The following is a 24654-nucleotide window of genomic DNA, read 5'->3' as shown; positions in this document are numbered from 1 at the left end:
GGGGGGGGGGGGGGGGGGGGCTAGAGATAAATTCTGATATACTCAAGCTAAGACGTCTAAGTTGGAGAAGAAGAAACTCTATTTCTTTAACCTTTGTACACTCTACTCGGAGAAGTAGAAAGAAGCGGAGTAAACTCTGTAGGAGTTGAAAAACCTGGTGTAACAATTTATTGTCAAGTTCGTGTTCAAGGGGTGATCTATTAGTGGTTTTTTTTTACTAGGGGGGTTTAATTAGTGCATGCAAACCTTCACGAGTTGTGAAGAAGAGTGGGGTAGGGTTTGTTAATAGCCAAACCACTATAAAAACTCCCTCTCTCTCTCTCTCTATCTCTCTATCTCTTTTATTGCTTTATAATTTGTATACTATCCACGCACAAACATAACATTTTACCAACCAAACCAAACGTGCAAAGAACGTGTAAAAAGAGTTAAGTAATTATTTCCATTGTGCATTCAAACTCTGAATGATTTGTTGAGCTTACCTCTTGGGTAGACTTACATTCGTGAAGAAATTTTAAAGTTAAGCGAGTCTATTCACCCTCCCCCCCCTCTAGACTCTCTCCCCAACTCAATCGGGACCAACAAATTGGTATTGCCATGAGAGTGGAATTCATTGCTGATTGGTAGTCCAATAACCATGAGAATGACATTGTGAAATAGTAGTTCTCGGTGAGTGAATGAAGATGTTAAAACGGGGAATAAGTTCCTCGAGTGTCGTGTGCACAAGGATGGCAACTTGGAGAGTTTAGCTGGTCTACACTAAACTACCACAACAACTTGGAAGCAAAGAAGACATATAGCATTGGTTTAACAAAAGCAAGGCGCGGGAAGTAAACTCAATTAAAAACAAAGCGGATGGGATTAGGATATGTCGGGTCTTGCACTTTCGGCCTATGGTAGGGATTGAAATGCCAAATGGTCTAGCTAAAGGGACTAAATGCACTATACCGAGTGGCGTCACACTCGGTTTCCCAATCCTCATTCCGTTGGGGAATTTCATCGAACACTTGGTCTACAAATCCCCTCCGGGCCTCATCCTTCCGGATAAAGGGCGAGAGATGTGAGCATCGAGCCGTCACACACTTGCGATATCTCGATCGCCAAGTGTTGTGATCTTAGATTCTTGGAGAGACGGGGTCCTCGATTCCACAAGATCACTACAATCGCACCCACAACATAGCTAGAACAAAGGTAAATCAATTTCCAATTCAACAATCTCAATTCATGAGTGCAACAATCCTTAATCCTAATCCAATAGGTAATAATAAGCATGATCATCAACATCATCAATTCAATTTTCAATCTCAAAGCAAGAAGGTGGAGAGAGAATGAAACTTGATAAAATCCAAATTGCAATTCAAAGAAAAGAAATGAATTCACCAAATTGAAATTGAAAGAATTACATGAAGATTGAGAGAGCTTGTTACCAAATTGAGTAATGCAATTCACAATTCACACTTTGATCTTCTTCCAAAACTTGATCTATCCACCTTCTCTCTCTAGATTTTTACCCTAGCTCTCTAATCTAAAATATAGAAGTGTAAAAAATGAATTGAACTCCCCTCCAAGCTGGAAATGCCCCTTGATACACTCCCATTTGTACCGATTTTACTTGTGTTTTTATGTAGGGTTTATAGTAAATTGTGTGATAAAATATTGTGTCCAATGGTTATTTCCTTGTTTTCATATTTAAAATGGTATAATGCTTGGTTTAGATGTTTTTGATGTGTTTAGAAGTGCATTAGAACCATTTGGGAGCAAAAGCCAATCCAAAGGAGCCAAAGAGTTGTAATTCCCGCTACCATGGCGACACCTCGGTAATCGGACCATATCTCAGCCTAAAAATATCCAAATGAGGTGATTCTTGAACCATTGGAAAGAAGACTTCAAGGGCTACAACTCTTATGAAGACATCAAAGTGTGGTTCAAAAGGGAAAAGGGTCAAAATTAGGCTGCAAGTCGAAACTGTGTTGCAGACGGATTCTCGACGCGTCGAGATATTACCGAACCAAAATCTTGGCATTCTGCCAACTCTCGACGCGTCGAGATATTACCGAACCAAAATCTTGGCATTCTGCCAACTCTCGACGCGTCGAGATATTACCGAACCAAAATCTTGGCATTCTGCCAACTCTCGACGCGTCGAGATATTACCGAACCAAAATCTTGGCATTCTGCCAACTCTCGACGCGTCGAGAAATCGCAGATCTGAAATTTCTGCTGTTATGAAATGTCTATTTTGCCCCTCATTCTCCACCCACTATAAAAGCATCATTTTCTCTCCAACCCCTAAGCTTGGCTGCGGATTTGGACAAAAGGAGATCAAGAACCCTAAGCTTGGCTGCGGATTTGGACAAAAGGAGATCAAGAAAGGGAAGCTCTCATCTTCTCAAAGAGCTCAAAGAGGAAAAATCAATTGGAGAAGAGAGACTCAAAGAGCTCAAAGAGGAAAAATCAATTGGAGAAGAGAGATCAAAGAGAAGAGCTTGGAGGCTTCATTCGGGAGAATTTCTTCCTCTCTTTTCTACTTTAAAACTTTATTGTATATTTGTTGAATCTATTTTAGCCATGATAGGCTAAGCTTTCCTTTGGGATTTTTGGATTGATAAGTGTTTATGAACCTATGTGCCTAGTTCTTTAATTGCTTGAATGAAATATCTATTTGGGTTTATTACTTGTGTTGTAATTGTGGCTTAATTTCTTGATGCTTGTAGTTAAGGATCCTAATTACTTGTTTCATTGCTAAATTTGTCTATGAATTAGAGCACCCACAATTGCACTTGATTCTTGTACCTCGAGAGAGGACATGTTGATTAAGGGATTTATTGTGAATAGCTCACGAGAGTGAGTATTCCAATTGTGAATAGCCCACGAGAGTGGGTATTCCATTTATTGCTAGTTCTTGATTATATGTTGTGAATAGCTCACGAGAGTGTGTATTCCAATTACCTTATTTTGGGATTGAATTACGAGAGTAATCTTTCCCTTTTAGATTGCAATCATCCACACTTGTTGAACCCGAATGATTATTTCACTTTAGATTGGCACTAGGTGATTAAACACTTTGACACCCAAAAATCCCGCGCTTAATCTCTTGTATATAAAAGTCCGTTTGCCTTGCTTCATTTATTTTGTTTTCATAATTATAGATAAATACCCATTGTTAACGTAGGAATAGCTTCTCGTGAATTAATTAGTAACTAGTGCTTGATACCCCGCTTCCCTGTGGATCGATAACCCCGGAATACTCCGGGTATTTGTATGTGGTTTTATGCTACGACCACCCCTCCTTAAATACTTCCCGCGCTAGGCATAAGTTGCCCGTCCACGCGTGGAGGCTTGGCGTGGAGAGCTATTGGAAAGGTTCCATGCCAGCTCCACGCGTGGGGCTCGCATGGACAGGGTAATTCCCTCTCTTTTTTGCTCCTTTGCTTGCTCGGGTTGGTTTCGAGTGTTCCGCGGTTGGTTCTTTTTCCCGTTGATCGTATGCATCGTCTCCTGACATTTTCATGGCCCCGAACCTAGTGAATTAGTTCAAAAACATTCTACGAGTAGCAATCTTGCAATTGTTAGCACATCAAAGCATAATCACCACATATTGGCTCACTCAACGGCGTTTAATTGATGTCAACAACGACCCTTAATGGACCCAAAAAGTAGGTATTCTTGGCACTTATCACATTGGCACCTTTGTTGCATCTTCCTTGAACCTTGCTAAGTATTTTCATGATCCCCAATCCTAAGACACCCCATACCACTTATGCAAAGTTTGTCCAAGTCCAAACCCCTTTCTTTACCTTTGGTTATTACTTTTATTGTTCATTTCTTGTTACTTGATTGTTTCAATTCACTGACATTTCTAAACCAAATTGTTAGATCTTACAAACACTTTGACATGTTTTGTGCTTAGCCGACTCTCTATTTGATGACCTACTTCCAATCCTCTCATTAAGATGATATCCTGTGTGAGTATATCCTCTCACACAACCACATACTACTAAAATCAACTTAATTTACAAGCAAATGCAATCAGCTCATCGTCCCATGCTAGTGGCTCAGCTCGACGCCTACGACAGAACGTAACGTGCGACATTGTGAACATCAAGGTAATCTTGTATGGAATTATGTGCATTACAAGAGATCGATTGTCATCACAACGACAAGCATGCAAGCCAAAATAACACTTTTGAAAACCCTTTTTTTTTCCTAGAAAAAGATTGAATAATGCAACTTGATTTGAGTCGGTCTGCTATTGGCAATTTAAGTAGGTTTATCTCTTTGTGGTCCTTTGTCGGGTACGACCACATGACAGGATTTATTCAGTGCAAATTCTCATGTAATGACTGCGAGTTTCTCTCTGTCCCCAAAAAATAATGAATGATGGCATTGCTTTCAACTGTATATTTAGAAACAAAGATATTTATTTTTTGTCAAGTTGAAAATTCAAATTTAGCTAGCCATACAAACCTATCTAACCTATTCATGGCTAGCCAATATATTCGAGTGTAAAAATTTTCAAAGCTTGACTATCTTACTTATATATATATATCTTCTTTCCTTTGCCGTCATATCCTGCACGCTACTAAATTAACCGTATGTAGATGGACTTTAGAGATCGAGGATGGACCGAAACTATTAAATCTTGGATGAGAATTATATTTCTATTACCTATTTCTCTAGCTAATCAATTATTAACAATTTCATTATTCCAACTTCTTTGGCTGTAAATGACTGCAAATCTGCAATATGTATTCTATATGTACACAACTTCCCCAAATCAAGAGAAAGAAACAAACATGCTCCCACATAATGACCTCATCGATTCGGTAGACAATATTTGCGAGAAGATAGAGAAAGAAACAAACATTAAATTATACATAGATAAAATTATAATTTATGCTACTCCATAATATGTCAATTATTAATGTCACCTCTGAATTATTAGTGGTGTAAATGTTGCCCCTTAATTTTCAAAATGATACATATATTGCCCCTCCCAAGTGCAATTGTTGTCCCTCAATTTTCAAAATGGTACATATATTGCCCCTCCCGTACCGTACGGAAGGGGCAATATATGCACCGTTTCAAAAATTGAGGGCAACATTTACACCAATAATAATTAAGGGGTGATATAGATAATTGACATATTATGTAAGTGCATAAATTACAATTTTCTCTATATATAATGATATGTCTTGATCGATTGCACAATGTATCAAGATATTACATATTTCGATTAAGTGCAAACTCCTTTAACTTATTATTATAATATTTTTTTGACTCTATTACATTGTAGTCCCATATAGGAGAGTCACTACATGTCATCTGAGCACAAGATGCTTGGCTTAACTTCTTATTATTATTATTATTATTATTATTATTATTTAGAAACACTCATGATTCTTTATAACGTAGTATCTATTCTATGCTTTTTCAATCTTGCTAAGTCCAAATAATCAATGTCCTCACCACCGGAGTTCGATCAACTGATCGCCCATTATTATTAAAAAATAGTTAAAAGTTATGTTCTTTACAAAAACTGAGTAAAAATATTGTATCAAGAATTCAAGATAAAGCACTTATCTCTATGTCAAAATTATAGCTAGTAGAGAATAATGCACATATAGGCCCTGTTTGGTAAATAATCAGCCTATCAGCTAATTTTGGCTTATTTGATCACTATTAGTTGTTTGGTTAATAAGCTTTTTGTAACTCTAAAATACTAAAATTCAAAAGGCTACTCAAAGTAGCCTTTTCAATTAGCCTTTTGAGAAAAAAAATTATACCAAACAGCTATTAGCTAACAGCTAATCTATCAAACAACTTTTTACAATCAGCTAATGTTATTAACAAATCATACGTTCTAACCCAAACAGCCAACCCAATCAGCTAATAGCCATTTGCCAAACAGGGCCATAATTAATTTTCTTATACCTTTACAAAATGTTAGACTTTGACCTTCCAGACCCTCGCATGCATACTCCCGTGTCATTCTTCCCGTGATTATCGTCCCAAATTGCTTAACGAATATAAGCACAATTTGCGATATACTAATTGTGGTATCAACGTGGAACGCTTATAATACAATGGCTTAAGATGTTACGAAATGACGCTATACTGGTTTCTTGATAAACTAGTATACATTACCATGACGTCAAATAAGTTTAAAAATACACATTTTCAACCCTTATTTATCTTTTTAAATATATTAAACCAGCATTAATCGAATCATGCATAATCCTTACATTCAATTAATTCCATCCATGACTTTAAATAAATGATTGACTCTCCTGTGATTGTCTCACATATCATTATTCGTGAGACAAGTCGAGTCAAGATAAAAATATAATACTTAATTATATTGAAAAAAGTAATATTGTACTAATAAAAAATAAATTATTTGTTACTTATAAGGGAAAGTGTAATGCTTTTGAGCAAAAATAAAATACATACTTTTAAATCAAAATGTAAAAGTATTACACTTTTGTTCAAAAGTATTACATTTTCTTTTATAAATAACAAATACTTTATTACATTTTCCAGTATAAATATTACATTTTTCGTTTTGATCTGACTTATCTCACAATCAAGAATTCGTGAGGCGGTCTCATACAATACGTTTTTGCCTAAATAAATTGATTAGTTTTAGTCCAAACGTTAGTCGAACTATTAAATATACACGAGGATTTAATTTGGTTTTTTCCAAGCCCTTCCCAATTTTCTCCCAGGAAAATTCTCTGGCGGCCAGAACGTAATTTAGAAAAGTCGAATATGTCGTGTATTATAGGACTTACAGGTTTTGCGTCATAGAAATATATTGTTATTAAGTTAACAAGTGTTTTGCCTGCCTTGAATTGGTCTCTGAAGCCATCTTGAGAATGATTACACAGCAGGTTTTTAACCATTTTATATTGATGAAAATTAAACTGGGGATCGGAGTTGCTTGCAAACTTCAATTAACAAATACAAAGCACCAAAATAACAATATATATATATATATATATATGTATATGAGAGATGTAGTGAGGAGGTGACAAATGAGGACATATAAGATGTGATAATACCTATTTTTTATTTGGGAATAAGTTTTTTAATTGAAGGGGTAATCAAATCGCATATTTGTGTTTTAAAGAGTTGTCAACCAATTTAAATAATAACTATGATTTTGATTCTCATTCCTGATGATGTGTAAATTCATGAACCAACATACCATATCTAACCCAACAATCACAACACAAAACGCATACACATGTTATATATATATTACTTATTTTTCAAATCGGATTTAAGTACATAATTTGTGTTACACCAGACACATAAATTCATAATATAAAATACAATTACTAATCTGTTTTAGGTACATAATTCATATTTTTAAAGTACATAATTTCATAATTAAAAACACAAAAAATTCACAATATAAAACACATATAGACATACGAAAATTCATATTGTATTGTTAACCCTTGTCCATGTATAAGGATTGCTCTCTCGTATGATCTCTCTATCCATCACATCATACCTTCTTCTCCAGACTTCGAATTACGAGTCAAGTTAATCCTTTGGAAGTCAACTTAATTATTATCCTTTGCGGAATATTTATGTTCAAAGTAACCATACTTATTAAAAAAGATTATTTTAAAGAACGTTCATTGCTAAAAAAAATTCCAAGAAGCTTATGCCCCGTGAGTTGTAATGCGACAATTCTAGCTAGAATTTATCTTGATAAAAAATTAATTAATTTAATTCATCGGTCATACATAATAGAGAATTAATTTTATTGAGTTGAGAATATTTTTAGGAGTGGAGTACTCCGAATATAATGATTTTATTATTTTTAGTTTTAAACTTTCAAATTGATCACATGTGATCCGTCGACTTTCAAATTGTTACCATCATTGATCTAAGTTAACCACCCATGGTCATTCAACTTTCAAATTTTAGCCAGTTGTGGTCTTCCTAGAAGGACCACGGCGGTTTAAAATTTGATAGTTGAAAAATCATGAATGGTTAACTTAGATCACGAATTGTAACAATTTAAAAATCGAAAGATCACGAGTGATCAATTCAAAATTTTAAGACTATACGTGACAAAACCACTATACTAGTACAGTATTAACTAATATTTTTAGAATATCGCTGGTAAATTAAATTTTGTAAAAAATTATTAATAACTAAGCATCATTGCATGCATCAATATAGCATTATGCGGGATAGCGCACACTCCTATCACAATTACATTAGTAGTTTGCTCTGTTTTAGAAAATGATTTATTAGTTAAAATATAATTTAATTTGTTTGATCATTTTTAACTTGTTTGACTAGTCATACAGCTAATATGAATATTTGGTTAATAGTTTTTTGGCATAGCTTATTGATGCCAATAAGCTGAAAATAAAAAAGCTACTTTGAGCGGTGCAACTTATTGATATTTGTTTATTTCATTTTTGTTTCAAAAGTATAATTTACCCTTAATAGATGTTGGTTATTGTAGTGTTTATATTTATTCAATTCTTTTTATTCAAATTCACAATTTTAATATCATCAAAATCGCGTAGAGCCCGACATTTGAATTGAATTATTATTAACTACGGTGTATACCTTTGTAATTATTATAACAATATTAATAATAAAACAAAAAATAATAGTTAAAAAATACTCTGTAATTTAAATTACGCAATAATAATAATAATACATTATAAAAGATACTTTAAGAATTAAATAAATAACATAATATAGTTAAGCCCTTATAGGTCATTTTACTTGTAATCACTTAAAATAAACAACTAATTATCAAACACAACTCTGATCAAAACATGTAAAGCAATCATCTACGTAGTAGTTAATAAATTGTCATACATCCTATCATCTCCTTGTGGTCCTTTGCAGCCTAATGTCACAAGGTTAAATTTATCTCGTAAACACACTCGAATAGTGGTAGCTGATTTCTGATCTATATATGGTCACCCAAAAAATGTAAAAAAAATAAAAAGCAAAATCTTTGGACATAATTATTACAACCAACTGCAAATAAAATATTTTTATAGAGTTCATTACATTCAATCATCATATCAAATGCATGGCTCATGCACGCAACACCATTATAGGGTATATATATGTGTGTGTGTGTGGATGATAAACATACATCCTTATTCGACGCGCATGCATGTTTTATTTATTTTGCATGTTTGTTTATATATAATTGAATTAATTAGTAAGGACGCTGGCCGATGATGTTGCCGCGGGGGGCATAGCTGCAGCAAACAAACCACCAGCCATTATTGCAGCGAGCCCTTCCGCACCCAAGGCGGACGGAGCTGCGCCACACCACCTGAGTGTAGTGCCGGCACTCGCCGCCGACGCAAGAGTTGGAGTTGTAGTCGTACTTAGGCTTCTCATCCACCCACATCTTCACCGCACCGGCGGCGTTGAGGGCGGGGAACGCGGCGGCCAAGTTCTCGCCGTACGGGCCGCCGGAGTGGACCATGTTGCAGTCTCCGGCCCTGGAGTTGGCGTAGCTCTGCGCGTAGGAGGCCAAGGTGGCGTCCCATGTCATGTGGGGAACCCGGACCTGGTCCCGGGCGGCGTTGTGGGGGTTTAGGTAATCTTGCGGGGAATTCTGGGCGTCGGAAATATGAAACAATATGGCTATCACCATGAAGGAGAGCAGAGCTACTGGGAATTTAGACAGCCCCATTATATTTTGGTTTTAGGTAGCTAGGTATAGGTTTTGTGTTGTGAATCATAGGAAATTAATGCAAGGTATTTATAGCAGAAGCTGTGGAAAAAAATATTGACTTGTTTAAGAGTTTATTACCGAAATGGTCCTTCAACTGTTGCGGAATTACCAATTTGGTTCTCGACAATTTTCGTGTCCAATTAAGTCCCTCGACTTTGAAAATTTTAACCAATTTGGTCCTCTGTTTATTTTACCGTTAAATCGAGACCGAATTGGTAATTTTTCTATAGTCAAGAGACCATTTCAGTGAAAAATTAATTACCAATTTGGTCATTTAACTATAGCAAAATTACCAATTTGGTCCCAATTTAACAGATGTTTAACGGCAAAATAAACGGAGGACCAAATTGGTTAAAATTTTTAAAATCGAGGGACTTAATTGGGCACGAAAAATTATCAAAGACCAAATTACTAATTTCGCAATAGTCGATGGAGCATTTTGGTAATAAACTCTTTGTTTAACGTGTAGGGGTACGATTGTAGAAAAAACTCGTAAAATTTATTTTAATTAAAACTTGTATATGTATGTGTCATTGTAGCACAAGGTAGAGGTGGCACACTGGCACTTGCACGGGTTGGTTTAAGACCAAATCAACCAAAAAGCTTGGGCTGTTTACTTCAGGTTCAGAATAAAAACAGTTCTCTATTTTTTGTTTTTGTATTTTTTTTATATTAATTTTTAAAATTTGCAGTTTTTTGTTTCTGTTTTCTAGAAACTTATTTACTCTTTCAAAAAAAGAAACTTATTTACTAATACTTATTTTTTGAAATTTATATTTTTTAGACTAATATTATAACATTAACACAAATTTAATTTTAAGTAATTTTTAGACCTTATATTTAAAATATTTTTGAATATGTTTGGTTTAAATGGAATACATATAATTTTTACTTTTAAGCCTAATACATGTAAGATTTTTAAATTTGATATCCGAACTAAATTTATATTTGTATATAACATAACTAAAATAAAATATATTCAAACTAATAACCTATCTATTAAGTTCACCTGAAATTTAGTTTAGATGATATTAATATTTTTGAGCTAATATTTAAAATATTTTTTGGATATATTCATTTGAATACAATGTATATATAAAATTTTTATTTTGAAATCTAATATATTAGAAATTTCAATATCTAATATCCCGACAAAACTTGTATTAGGATATAATAACTAAAATTATCTGAACCAATAACCTATTGAGTTCAATCAAAATCTACAATTTGGTGTAGAATTTAAGTTTCAACTGTAATAATGTGAATAATGTTTAGCTTTACGCGTAAGCAAATAAGTTATGTTTATAGAAGTAAATACGAGTATAAAAGATAGAAGATGGTGATAAAATGATAATTAATGTAGTAATCATAGTTATTAATAAATATTTAAATAAATAATGGTAAGAATGTTGGTATAGTGATATTTAGTCAAATACATGATAGATGATTACATATTTCATTAAGAAAACAATTTTTAAAAGTTCTCCAATTTTCTAAAAAATTAGTAAATGTTTATAGTTTTCAAAAATGAGAAAATTGTGCTAGTAAACATTGTTTTCTGTTTTCTATTTATCCAATTATCTTGTTTTCCAGAAAACTAAGCTAGAGAAATTCTCCCGTTAGTAAATAGGTCTAAGGGTCGAAGTTTGATCATTCTTAATTAGCTTCGGATCGAGACCTCCATGGTCCTAAACATGCTATTTGAAAGCCTGGAGCCTATGCCCGAAACTAAGCCGACTAGGATTGAATCAAAATTATTTTTGAAGTTAGACTCAACCTGTAACATTATTATTAATATATTCTTATACAAACTAAGCAAGCTAATAAAACTTGTTAATTTTTTTTGTATAGTTATCGATGTATATAAATTATTTAAAAACATTATAAACTTTATAAATATTGCATAGCATTAAAAGTATTAAATATATAATAAATATATACTTTAAAATTATGTTTACAATTATTAAATATATACTAAATATTTGAAAAGTTTAAAAGTATGACATTAAATGTGTTATGCCGTGGACGGGTGGACCCGGGTCTATATTCACATACACTATACTCTACATTTACAATTTGTAAACTTCACATTCACACATTAAAGGATTATATGTTTAGTAACTATATTACCATTGTTATGCATTCACATATTCAAAACACTATATTCACAGGTTCTATACTCCACATTCACAACTTGAGAACTCCACATTCACACATTACAGGGCTACAAGTTGCTAGAATTTCTTAACTCTATTAAAGATTCACACATGCATAACTCTACATTCACCATTTCTATACTCCTTATTCACAATTTGAAACCTCCACATTCACACATTTCTGGGCAACTCTACATTCACACAATCATAAATCTACACTCACGATTTCTATACCCTACATTAACACTTTGAAACCTCTACATTCACACATTTTTTGACAACTCTATATTCAGCAATATGTTTACTAATTTAAAAAAAAAAAAGAAAAGAGAGAGAGATAAAAACGACGTAGTTTTGGACCCAGGTCCACCTTGTAAGGTGGACCTGGGTCCACAGCATAATTTATTAATTTGCCGTACCCCACACACAAAGTTAAATTTTATATCTTGAAAATAAATAACAACTTCGAGCCCAAGATCGATCCTATATTGATAGGACCAATCCTACGCATAGGCCTAGACCAACCCAAGTCCAATCGACTTATAGGTCCAGGGTGTGACCACCTATAGCATGAGGTATATATATATTATGTTCAAATTGTTGATGATATCTAAAAACATAATACTACATACCTCCGTCCCAAAATATATGGTTGTCTGGTTCGTTTAACGAGCCTTGATTGAAGTAATTTTTAATCCAATTTTTCATATTATTAAGTTTAGTATTAATATATAAAATTTATATATTTAGAAACTACATTAAAAGTACTATTAAACACAAAAAATTAAATTTAAAAATAATAAAAAATACTAAAGAAAATAAGCAAAGAAGGAAGAGTTGATTTGACCAATGAATAGTAAATAGGACAGGTAAAATGGGACAGAGGGAGTAAGTGTGAATGAAGGTTATACCCTTCATTTATGTCCGTTTTTTCCGTTAAGTTTTTTTTGTACATTATGCTATAAAAGTTGTACTTTACAATATATTAAACAAATATACCCCTACCGTTATAACTTAATTCCGTTATCTTTTCCACTATTGTTACCATGCACATGCATCCACAATATATTTTCTTATTTTTTTCAATAATAATAATATATACACATTATATATTGGAGTGATATGTTAGTTATTTTTTAAAATATAAATATAAAATTTATAAAAATATTTTGCATTATTATTATTATTTACAATAATTTAAATATCTAAAATCTAAATAAATTTAAAATTTTAATATAAAATATTAATATTGGGCACCTATTTTTTACGCATCGCGCATAAGAAAAACTAGTCATTGATATATATGAGAAAGGTTATGGTGTTGATTCCTGCCATGCCTCCTTAGCTTGTATAAATTCAATGTTAAATAGTGTGAGGTTAATATTGACTTTGTATTAGATATAAACTCAAAACCTTTATCATTCACTTAAGTGATATCAAGTATAATAGTCGTGAGTGTCAATTGGAAATTTAGTTTCCACATATATGTGCGTGTGGTCCGAGGTTCAAATGAGAATAGGTTCATCCTGTAAAAAGTGAGGACTAATGATAGCCTTCCATTATGCTTCATCATGTTGGAATTTTTAGCATAAAATAGTATTGCAAGTGGCTATTGTGTTGTACAAATATATATATCGGGATCACTTCCAATTTGGATCGGATCAGATCTTCCTACGAATAGTAAACCCTTGGGATCCAAATGAGTCTTTAGACGAAAGATGAAACTTGATGGTTCCATTGAGAAGTATATATAAAATCGCCTTCAAATGAGAACGGGGCATCCAATAGAGAACTCAGAACGCATGACATTCGTCCACGTGTCCAGATCTAACGGATGAGAAACACTGATTTAAAGAAAAAAACATTGTCGCATTTTCGTAAATAATTGAACATCGAAGTGCAAGTAAAATGTATTACAAGTGCTAGTAGTAGTCTCATATGGTGTATCTAACTACAAGTAAAATATATTAGAAGTGTAAGTAAAATGTATTACAGGTGCAAGTAAAATTTAACTGAGCATCAATACTAAGTGCACCTAACGTTACAACTAGTTGCACCTAACTTTAAAATTAGTTGCACCTAGGTGCACGAATGTTAAAAAGGTAAATTACTTGCACTTGTAATTGAAAATAGGTGCACTTGTAACTGATTTTACTTACACTTTTTTACTTGCAAAGGTGCACCAGCTACTTGCACTTATAACACATTTACTTCCAAAAGTATATGCATTCTGAAAGATCAGAGGCTGCCGTGTGAAATTTTTGGAAGAAATTCTGGGAACGTGAAGTCGTGAACTATTGTTGCCGACAATTGAATTGTTGTTGCCAGGTGTGAATGTGTGATGCTAAAGATAGTGGTTGTTGTTGCCGGTCATATGTGAAGACAAAACAAAAATCACAAGATCAGAAGAATTGAATCTCAAATGTCACTAAAAGATAAGTGTCTCTTATTGTTATATAATTCTTTATATTATTGTTATTGTTTAACTAATTGATATGTCTAACGGTCAATTTATTTGAACAACTGCATAATTTGACAAGTTTCATGCCGCCACCCACTTACATGGTGTGGTAAGCTCCGTGCTACCAATTATATTGCAAGGAAAGCCTTGCGTTGCCATTTGAGTTACATGGTAAGTCATGCGTTGGCACCTAAATTATATGGTCAGCTGCGATCCGCACTACCTTCTAATTAAATTACACGGTAAGCTCCACGCTACCTCATAAAATAATAGTTACAATGAATAAGTGTGTGGTTGGTTGGAAGATAAGGATTTCCGAGACTATCTTCAATTTTAACTTTATTATTTAAACTAATACTAATGGCATGACTCACTAATCATATCTTATTTAGCATGGAGGGAATATCTGTAATGAACTCCTAGATGCTTTGTTCACCTAATTGTGACTCTCGTTATGATCTTCAATTCTCCAGACGGAAAGGTCACAACTTTAGTATCGCCCATGCACAAACATGTAGTCCAAACTACACCCATCATACTCTTAGTGCATGTTGTTATCTTTATATGTGGTTTTGTTTCATCACTTGTGCTAGTTTTTTACTTTCTTATGATGACAAATACTTGCGATTAAGAAAGTGGGGACTTAGTTATTTCCTGCAAACATATTATATTATTCTGAAAATCTATTTTCTCCATCAGCACCCTTAGATTTTTTTACTTGAGCCAATGTTAGTTGTTTTGTGATAAACTCATTAAAAGTTAAAAACTATACCCTTATTCGCAAATGCACCATAAAATTTTTCATATTTGAGCTGCTTCTAACCAAGTACACCAAAAGCAACAAGAAATAGATCAGATCATATTACACCAAGGAGCTCATCGACAATCCGGTAGCACGCAACCGCGTCATGCATCACACACCGAACTTCCTCCGGGGAGAAAACCTCAGAATCCCACTTGGGACGTCTCGAATTTCCCCCAGATGAGGTGAGATCAACCTGAGCTTCCCTCCCCAGTTTTTCAAGAGATTTACACTTGAGAAGCTCTGGGTTTTTCAGAACCCCCGCAGCGTATTGCCCAACTTCCACACCCCCAATCTCTTCACACTTGAAGTAATTCGGGTACACGGAAAACCTCCCCGCAAAACATCTAAAACCCAGACGTATACTACTTCCTTCGTATCCAAACGACAGGCCACGCACCCTTTTTACAAACCCGTTGGGACACACAAAGCACACGCTTTGATCTCTCAGAAACTCCGTGAGGGCTTCTGGGATGCTGCGGTTTTTGTGTCTCATCACGTTCAGTTGTATGATTAAGCACTTGGATCTGGTGGAGAGTATGAAGAGAGCGCATCTTCGTCTCCCTAAGAAGTTGGAGCATTCCTTCACATCTAACCCCACGATTGGGTGGGCCCCATCGCACTCCAACTCGCCCAGGGCTGCGCTCAACAGCTTCCCGTCGTTGATTACTCGAGCCTTCATATCCACGCCGCCGATTTTAACGTCGTATATGCCCATTTTGGAGAGGTGAGATACCGGTATCATTTTCTGTTGCTATATATATATATATATGCTTTGCTTTGCTTTCAAAAACTCAAGGTCTTCAACAGACTATTTATAGGCACAGTACGTAATAGTGCTTTTAAGGTTTTTTTTTTTTTTTTTTTTTTAAATATATATATTCGTTTTTTTATTTTTATTTGTGTACACTCCCATGTGGAAGGGAGTCGAGCCTCAGTGGAGGCATCTGATGACTCTTTGTGCTTCAGTAGGTTGAGAAAGTAGCTATGAACAGGTACTACAATGTAATAGAGTCAGTAATGTAACCTCATTCGTTTATAGTAGTGCTTTTATGGTTTTTTTTTTTTTTTTTTAAAGAAATATATCCAACGTCATTTGTAATTAATGATAGTATGTAAATGCATGGGCTTTTGGATTTTCAAGGGAAAAATTCCTAAATTTTAGGCTTTGGGCTTAAAAAACTGAAACATGAACTAATTACTACGTTGTTTTCAGTTGTTTTCATCCTGGATCGGATGAATTCATCCTTTACGAAACAAAAATTACTAAAAAATTTACCTCCTTGGTGTTACAATAATATAGTGTAGTCTTCACTGCAATAGTATTTTAAATGGAAAATGCCTGATGGATTAAATTTTATCTATCAAACTAGTTTTTCTTATGCACGATGCGCAAAAAATAGGTGTCCAATATTAGTATTTTGTATAAAAATTTTAAATTTATTTAAATTTTAATATAGTAAATAATAATAATAATAATAATAAATTATGTATAATTAGATATTTATATTTAAAAAAAAAACTAAATACAACTCTAATATTTAATGTGTATATTATTATTATTATTGAAGAAGATAAGAAAGTATATGGTGGATGTATGTGCATAGTAACAATAGTGGAAAAGATAACGGAAGTTATAACGGTAGGGGTATATTTGTCCAAAATATTATGTAGTACAACTTTTATAACATAATGTACAAAAAAACTTAATAGAAAAAACGGACATAAATGAGGGGTATAACCTTCATTCACATTTATTATGTTTTTAGATATTTTTCATTTTAAAGAAGTTTCTTTTAAAAAAAATAAATTGCCAGTGACGCATGATCCTTACTTAAAATGCAAATTATAGTATTGACTATGGTACATGTTGCAGGATCAAGGACCCAGATACATAAAAATTATATTATATGCACATAAAAATAGTACTGCACATGAAAATAATATTTTAAACATATAATTTGTGATGAACTTACAGTAGTGATTTTATGAATTTGTAGTAGTAATTTTATGAACAAGTAGTAGCGACTTTAAGAATATGTAGTAGTTAACTAATTAATGAACACGTAGTAATGACTTTTTGAACTTGAAGTATGATTTTATGAAGCTATAATGATAACTTTATGAACTTGTAATAGTGGTTTTATGGGCTTGCATATCATTATGAACCTACATTAGTGATTTTATAAACTTACAATAATTAATTTATTTACCTATAGTAGTGAATTTATATATATATACCTACTGTTGTGACTTTATTAGCCAATAGTTATGCAGTGGTTTATGTATCGAGATTTTCGCACTTTTGGTCCCACGACTATAGTGACACTATCAGGTTTGCTCTACGACTTTTAAACCTTGCAATCTAGCTAGGTCCACGACTATTGTTTTTGAAGCAAAAATGGTACTTCCGGTGCATTTTCCATCAATTTGTCACTGGAGATAAAATTAACACATTTACAGTAGGGTTAAAATAGTCATTTTATTTTTTCATCCCTTGCAAAATAAAAATAGAAAAATGAAGCTAAGCCTAAATTAATTTCCCAATAGAAAAAAGAGCCCAAATTTATATATAATTCCTTAATTTTTTTAAGCCCAAATTAAATTAGCCTAAAATTTAAAGCAAGTTCTCAATGCCTTAAATAATTCAAATAAGGCAGTTTAAGGCAAATTATTGTGTGGACCATGAATATAAGGTACATTTTTATTATAATAAAAGTACATTATTTTTGTACTGAAGGTACATTATTTTATAATACTATAAAATAATGTACCTTCAGTACAAAAATAATGTACTCTAAAATAATGTACCTTATGTACAAAAATAATGTACTTTTAGTATATTAAAAATGTACTTTTTATTTATGGTCCACACAGCTGTGTGGACCATGCAATAATGATTGCCAATTTAATTGACCAAACAAATAATCCAATAACCTTGTATTTGTATTTGAGCTCAACGACATTAATAGGCCCAAATATATAATCCATCATAATGTTCTTCATCAACATACCTTAGTAGCTGCAATTAAGTGTGGGCACTTCGGGGTTCGGTTCGGTTCGGTTTTTTTTGGTTTCGGTTTCGGTATCGGTATTTTGGTATTACAAAAAATGATACCATTCGATTTTACAATAAAGTTTGGTTCGGTATGAAACGGTTCGGTTTCGGTTCGGAATTTTATTTCGCTCGGTTCGGGATTCGGTTCAGTTTAGGATGTTCAATTTTCAACATTTACTAATTTTCCAAACAACACACTACCAAACAATACATATTCGCATAATCCAAAGTCTAAAATATAAATATTACATAAAAACAAAACAATTCAAACACAAAATTCACATAGCAATCCAAATTCTAAAGTAATATCTTGTTCATCCATCATCCCCTCATCACGGATCAATATTAATTATTATTATTTATTATATATATTAAAACACCGAACGGTTTTCGGTTCGGTTCGGTAAAAAACCGAACCGTTCGATTTCTCTATATTAAGTACCGTTCGGTTCTTTTGGGTTATACCGAACCGAACCACTTCGGTACGGTTCGGTTTGGTTCAGTTTGGTTTTACCGAACCAAAGTGCCACCCCTAAGTGCAATTATTTCCATTCATTTGCAGCCAACAGAGAGACAGAGGCGACTACGGGATGGCCACTTCAGCTCCCACGGAGCCAGCCGGAAATCGGAAAAGCTCCACCATATGCCCTCCTCCGTGGGAACCCAGCTACGCCATCTCGCATTGCGGTTGCTGTCCTCCGTCCGCCGTCCGACGCACCGTCGCGTAAATGTAAACCACGTGTAACAGCCCGAATGGAAGCCATTAATGGCATCAAAGTTGAGAAGGAAGAAGAAGGTTGAGAGAAGGGGAGCTGAAATTGAACCGGAATTGGAAAATAACAAAGGGAAGGAAACGGTGTCGTGTGACGCACCTGTTATAACGGTTGATGAAGAGGAGTCCAACGGCGTCGTTTTAAGCTAACGGTCGAAGGGCAGTTACACCAGCATTAGACGTTGTCGTTTGAGTGTGTCTTTTTCCCTTTTTACAGCTGTAGTTTTCTGTTTTGGTTTTCCGGCAAATTAGGGCTCAATGGAGCTCATTGTGGAGTTTTATACCTTGTGGATTGTGGGGAAAGTTTTTTATGCTTGGAAATACAATCAATTTCTATTCTTCTCACTCTTCTTTCTCTCCTTAACCCTAGAATTTCTCTCTATCTTCCCCAAATTTCTGTTTCTACATTGAGGTTCACTACAATTGGTATCAGAGCCCTCCATGGATGAGCGTGTGAGGAAGCTAGAGGCCTCCGTGGTTGAGCTTGGCAACCAGTCTCAGACTACGCAAGAGGCGGTTACCACCTTGACAGTGCAAGTTACAGACCTCACTGCTTAGTTCGGCAGTTTGCGAGATGAGTTGTTACAGTTGCTGAGGTTGAACCGACCCGTACCTCCGGTCTTTGGGAACTCCCCGGGGCAATCATCAGTTCAGGGCCACATTCTGGGGGAGCCCAGTAATGCCCCTGTGCGTCCTGAGGGAAGGCCGGACAAGGCCCCTATGCCGGATCCGGTGGTTGCAGACGATGAGGAGGTGGAGACCCCCAGGGATTTCGGCAGGGCGGAGAGGATGAATGCAGATTGGATGCCCAGGAGAGGTGGTCTAGATCTTGTCAGACAAAATGTTGGTTACAACAATGAATTTACCCCGAGGTGCAAAGCTGAATTTCTCGCTTTCGATTACACACACCCTAGACAATGGGTTCGTAGGTGCGAAAAGTTTTTTGTGTTAGCCCAAGTCCCTAGGCACTAGATTATGAACCTCCTCTATGTTAACCTCACTAGAAAGGTTGGTTTATGGTATGAAGGGTATGTTAGGGAATTGAGGGAGGAGTTTCAATGGGCTAGATTTGTAGAGGCCTTGTGTAAGAGGTTTGGAGAAAGTGGGGAATCTGTGATAGAGGATTTTACAGCTTTCAAGCAATGGGGTGGGGTAGATGATTTTACAGATGAGTATGAAGGGTTCAAGAGCCTGTTATTGCAAGCTCAGCCCTACTTACCAGAACACTATTTCGTGGAGAATTATGTTGCTAGACTCAAGCAAAATTTGAGATGTTTTGTTAGGACTGCTAGACCAAGAACCCTAGGGGATGCCATATGGCTTGCAAGACAGTTTGAGAAAGGTTTGAAGCCTCATGAAGGTCCAAGGGGTTCCTCTTGGAATTCCAAACCAGCACAGCCCACTAAACCCTTCAGCTCCAACTCCAATAACCCAAATTTCCCAAACCCCACAGCCAGTCATAGCCAAAAACCTATTCCATCCACACAGACTACTGCTTCCAAAGCCCCAGATATAGCCCACTTTAAGAATCGGCTAAGGGAGCAAAGGAGATGCTTCAAATGTTTCAATCCTTGGCAACCTGGGCATAAGTGCAATGACCCTACTTTTAACATCATTGGAAAACACACTGAGTCTGATTTTACTGAATTATTGAAGCAGGAAGGAGAAGGAATAAGGGTGGATGAGGCTGAAGTGTCCATGTGTGCTGTAGTAGGTGGTGAAGGTCTAAACACCATCAAACTGTTGGGGACTGTTCAAAGACAACCTGTGGTAATTCTTGTTGATAGTAGGAGTACACATAGCGTCCTAGACCCTAAACTATTGACTCAGTTAAGAAAGGAGCCTGAGAAAACCACCCCCTTAATGGTGACAGTAGCTAATGGGGAGAAAGTGCTTAGTGATTCCATTTGCAAGGATTTTAGTTGGCAGATTCAGCAGGAATATTTCACTAAGACTTTTAGACTGCTGAGGTTGGGAGGTTGTGACATGGTGCTTGGGATGGACTGGGTAGATCTATTTGCCCCCATTCAATTGCACACAAGACCCCCTAGTATCTCCTTTCATAAGGAGGGTAGAAGGGTTTTGTTGAAGGGCTTAACAAAACAGATTTTGCTAAAATCAGCCACCGAGAAGGAAGTGAGAAAATGGCACAAAGGAGGAGTACAAGGATTTCTGGTCCAATGTAGTGCTATACTACCTTCCAAGCTAGAAACAACACCCTGCTACCACCTTACCTCTACACAAAACCTACCCCCTGAATTATCTCACCTGTTACAGGAGTTCCAAGACCTGTTCCAGGAACCCACTACCCTACCACCCAAAAGAACACTTGACCACTCTATAACCCTAATTCCTGGAGCTAAACCTGTTAATGTTGGGCCATATAGATATTCCTTTGACCAAAAGAACACTATTGAGAGAATGGTGGAGGAAATGCTAACAGCAGGTGTTATTACCCCTAGCTCCTCCTGCTTCTCCTCCCCAGTGCTGCTTGTTCCCAAGAAAGACAATTCTTGGAGGTTTTGCATTGATTACTGAGCACTTAACAATATCACTGTCAAAAACAGATTCCCTATACCATTGGTGGAAGATTTATTTTCAGAGCTTGCTGGGGCAAGTTGCTTCTCTAAACTAGACCTGAGATTCGGTTACCATCAAGTCAGGATGAGGGAGGGAGACGAGTTCAAAACGGCTTTCAGAACTCACCAAGGCTTGTATGAGTTCAGGGTAATGCCTTTTGGGCTTACCAATGCCCCAGCCACCTTTCAGGCCCTTATGAATCAGGTTTTCAAGCACTTACTAAGGAAATCTGTTTTGGTGTTTTTTGATGATATCCTGGTCTACAGTCCTAGTTGGGAGGTACATTGGAGACACTTGAGGGAAGTACTAATGCTCATGAGACAACATCAACTATTAGCTAAGATGAGTAAATGTTCCTTTGCTCATGACAAGGTGGATTATATTACTTGGGGCACATCATCTCCAAGGAAGGGCTACAAACTGATCCCTCAAAACTAGAGGTTGTAGCTGCTTGGCCTAAACCTAACTCTGTGAAGGCCTTGAGAGGGTTCTTGGGGCTTACAGGCTACTACAGGAGATTCATCAAAGGGTATGGGATAATCAGTAAACCATTGACAGAGATGTTAAAGAAGAATGCATTCAATTGGACTTCTTGTGCTGAGCAGGCTTTTGAACATCTGAAGAAAGCCCTATGCCACTCCCCTGTACTAGCTTTACCTGACTTCCAAAAAGAGTTTGTGATTGAGGCAGATGCCAGTTATAAGGGTATGGGGGTTGTCCTATTACAGGAAGAAAAACCAATTGCTTTTTTTAGCAAAGCATTTGGTGGGAAACATTTGGGAATATCTATCTATGAGAAGGAGTATTTATCAGTCATCAATGCAGTGGATAAATGGAGGCCATACCTCTTAGTGAGGCACTTTACAATAAAGACAGATCACCATAGTTTACAGTTTCTTCTTGAGCAAAAGATAACAACAGCCCTCCAACAGAAATGACTGACCAAATTACTTGGTTGGACGTACTATTCAATCCAGTACAAAAAGGGTTCAGAGAATAGTGCAGCAGATGCATTATCTAGAAGAGAGTCTAGTTTGGATTCAGTGGGTGAGGCAACTGCCAACTCTATTACAGCAGTACAACCCCAATGGATGGAAGAAATAGCTAAGAGCTATGTGGGAGATGACTGGGCAACTGATCACTTGTCTGCCACATTGTTCAGTCCTGCTGTGGATCCCAACATTTCAGTGGTTGGGAGCCTCCTAAGGTATAAAAACAGATTATATGTGGGTTCTACTAGGAACCTTAGGAGGGAGTTACTATTAAAATTGCATGAGTCAGCCCTTGGGGGTCACTCTGGACAGGTGGGCACTTACCAAAGATTGAAGAGTCTATTCTACTGGAAGGGCATGAAGAGAGATGTGGTGGCTCTAGTACAGACTTGTGACATTTGCCAGAGGTGTAAACATGAAAATGTGACAAACCCCGGCCTTCTACAACCACTGAATATACCAGAGGAGGCTTGGCAATGCATATCCATGGATTTTATTGAGGGCTTACCAAAGTCTAAAAATAAAGATGTCATTATGGTGGTTGTGGATAGATTAACAAAGTACGCTCACTTTATCTCCTTGGCACACCCCTACATTGCTGAAAGTATTGCTGAATTATTTATGTAAGGGGTGTATAAATTGCATGGCTTACAAAGATGCATTGTATCAGACAGGGATAAGGTTTTTACCAGTAAATTTTGGCAGGCCTTGTTCAGAAATATGCAGGTCAAGTTAAACCTTTCTACTGCCTATCATCCCCAGACTGATGGACAGACTGAGAGGGTGAACAAGTGTGTTGAGAGCTACCTACGGTGCATGATATTTCAGAAGCCCAAGAGTTGGGAGAGGTGGTTACATTTAGCAGAATGGTGGTATAATGCCAACTACCATTCTGCCCTTAAATGCACACCATTCCAGGCTTTGTATGGTTATCCTCCTCCCTTGTTGGTCTCTAATTCTATTGCTAGGGATGAGAGTTTCAATTGGTTAACGGAGAGAGATGCTGTTTTAGCAGCCTTGAAGGAAAACCTCAGCCAGGCTCAGAACAAGATGAAGGTTCAGACAGACAAGAACAGAAGTGAAAGATCATTTAACATTGGTGATTGGGTTTATCTAAAAATTCAGCCCTACAAACAAACATTCTTGGCAATCAGGAGCAACCTCAAACTGACATCTAAGTACTATGGTCCATACAAGGTGGTGGAGAAGATTGGAGAGGTAGCTTACAGACTGCTATTGCCCTCTGGTTCCCTCCTACATCCTGTTTTCCATGTTTCCCAACTCAAGAGAAGAGTTGGGGATGGGGTGGTGGCTCAAATTGACCCCCCAACTTTGGGACACGAGGGCCAAGTCCAGACCGAACCTGTAGCAGTGCTGAACAAGAGGTTGGTCAAGAGGAATAATCGAGCAGTCACACAGATCTTGGTTCAGTGAGCAAATCTGCCTGAGGAGGAGGCTACCTGGGAAGACTACTATCACATCAAGAGCTAGTATCCCTCTTTTGATCCTTGGGCACAAGGATCACCTGGAGAGGTGGGTGATGTAACAGCCCGAATGGAAGCCATTAATGGCATGGAAGCTGAGAAAGAGGAAGAAGGTTGAGAGAAGGGGAGCTGAAAGTGAACCGGAATTGGGAAATAACAAAGGGAAGGAAACGGTGTCGTTTGACGCACCTGTTATAACGGTTGATGAAGAGGAGTCCAACGACGTCGTTTTAAGCTAACGGTCGAAGGGCAGTTACACCAGCATCAGACGTTGTCGTTTGAGTGTCTTTTTCCATTTTTACAGCTGTAGTTTTCTGTTTTGGTTTTCTGGCAAATTAGGGCTCAATGGAGCTCGTTGTGGAGTTTTATACCTTGTGGATTGTGGGGAAAGTTTTTTATGCTTGGAAATACAATCAATTTCTATTCTTCTCACTATTCTTTCTCTCCTTAACCCTAGAATTTCTCTCTGTCTTCCCCAAATTTCTGTTTCTACACTGAGGTTCACTGCACCACGCCGTTCGTGATTGATTGCATTGATGTACAGTACGACACATACAACATATGAATCATATATATACATGGATACGCATGCAAGTCCAGTACGCACATT

General features: G+C 36.1%; 1 protein-coding gene across 1 annotated transcript; it reads right to left on the bottom strand.

Moving 5' to 3' along the window:
- Positions 1-9011: 9011 nt before the first annotated feature.
- On the bottom strand, positions 9012-9708 carry LOC116007327 (basic form of pathogenesis-related protein 1-like). Its single transcript, XM_031247984.1, has one exon. The coding sequence runs from the start codon at positions 9695-9697 to the stop codon at positions 9212-9214; it is 486 nt and encodes a 161-aa protein (XP_031103844.1). The 5' UTR covers positions 9698-9708; the 3' UTR covers positions 9012-9211.
- Between the last annotated feature and the right edge of the window lie 14946 nt (positions 9709-24654).

The sequence above is a fragment of the Ipomoea triloba genome, chromosome 15 (genome assembly GCF_003576645.1).
Source record: "Ipomoea triloba cultivar NCNSP0323 chromosome 15, ASM357664v1".
In the NCBI taxonomy this organism is placed as follows: domain Eukaryota; kingdom Viridiplantae; phylum Streptophyta; class Magnoliopsida; order Solanales; family Convolvulaceae; genus Ipomoea; species Ipomoea triloba.
This window is presented reverse-complemented; position numbering and strand designations above follow the sequence as displayed.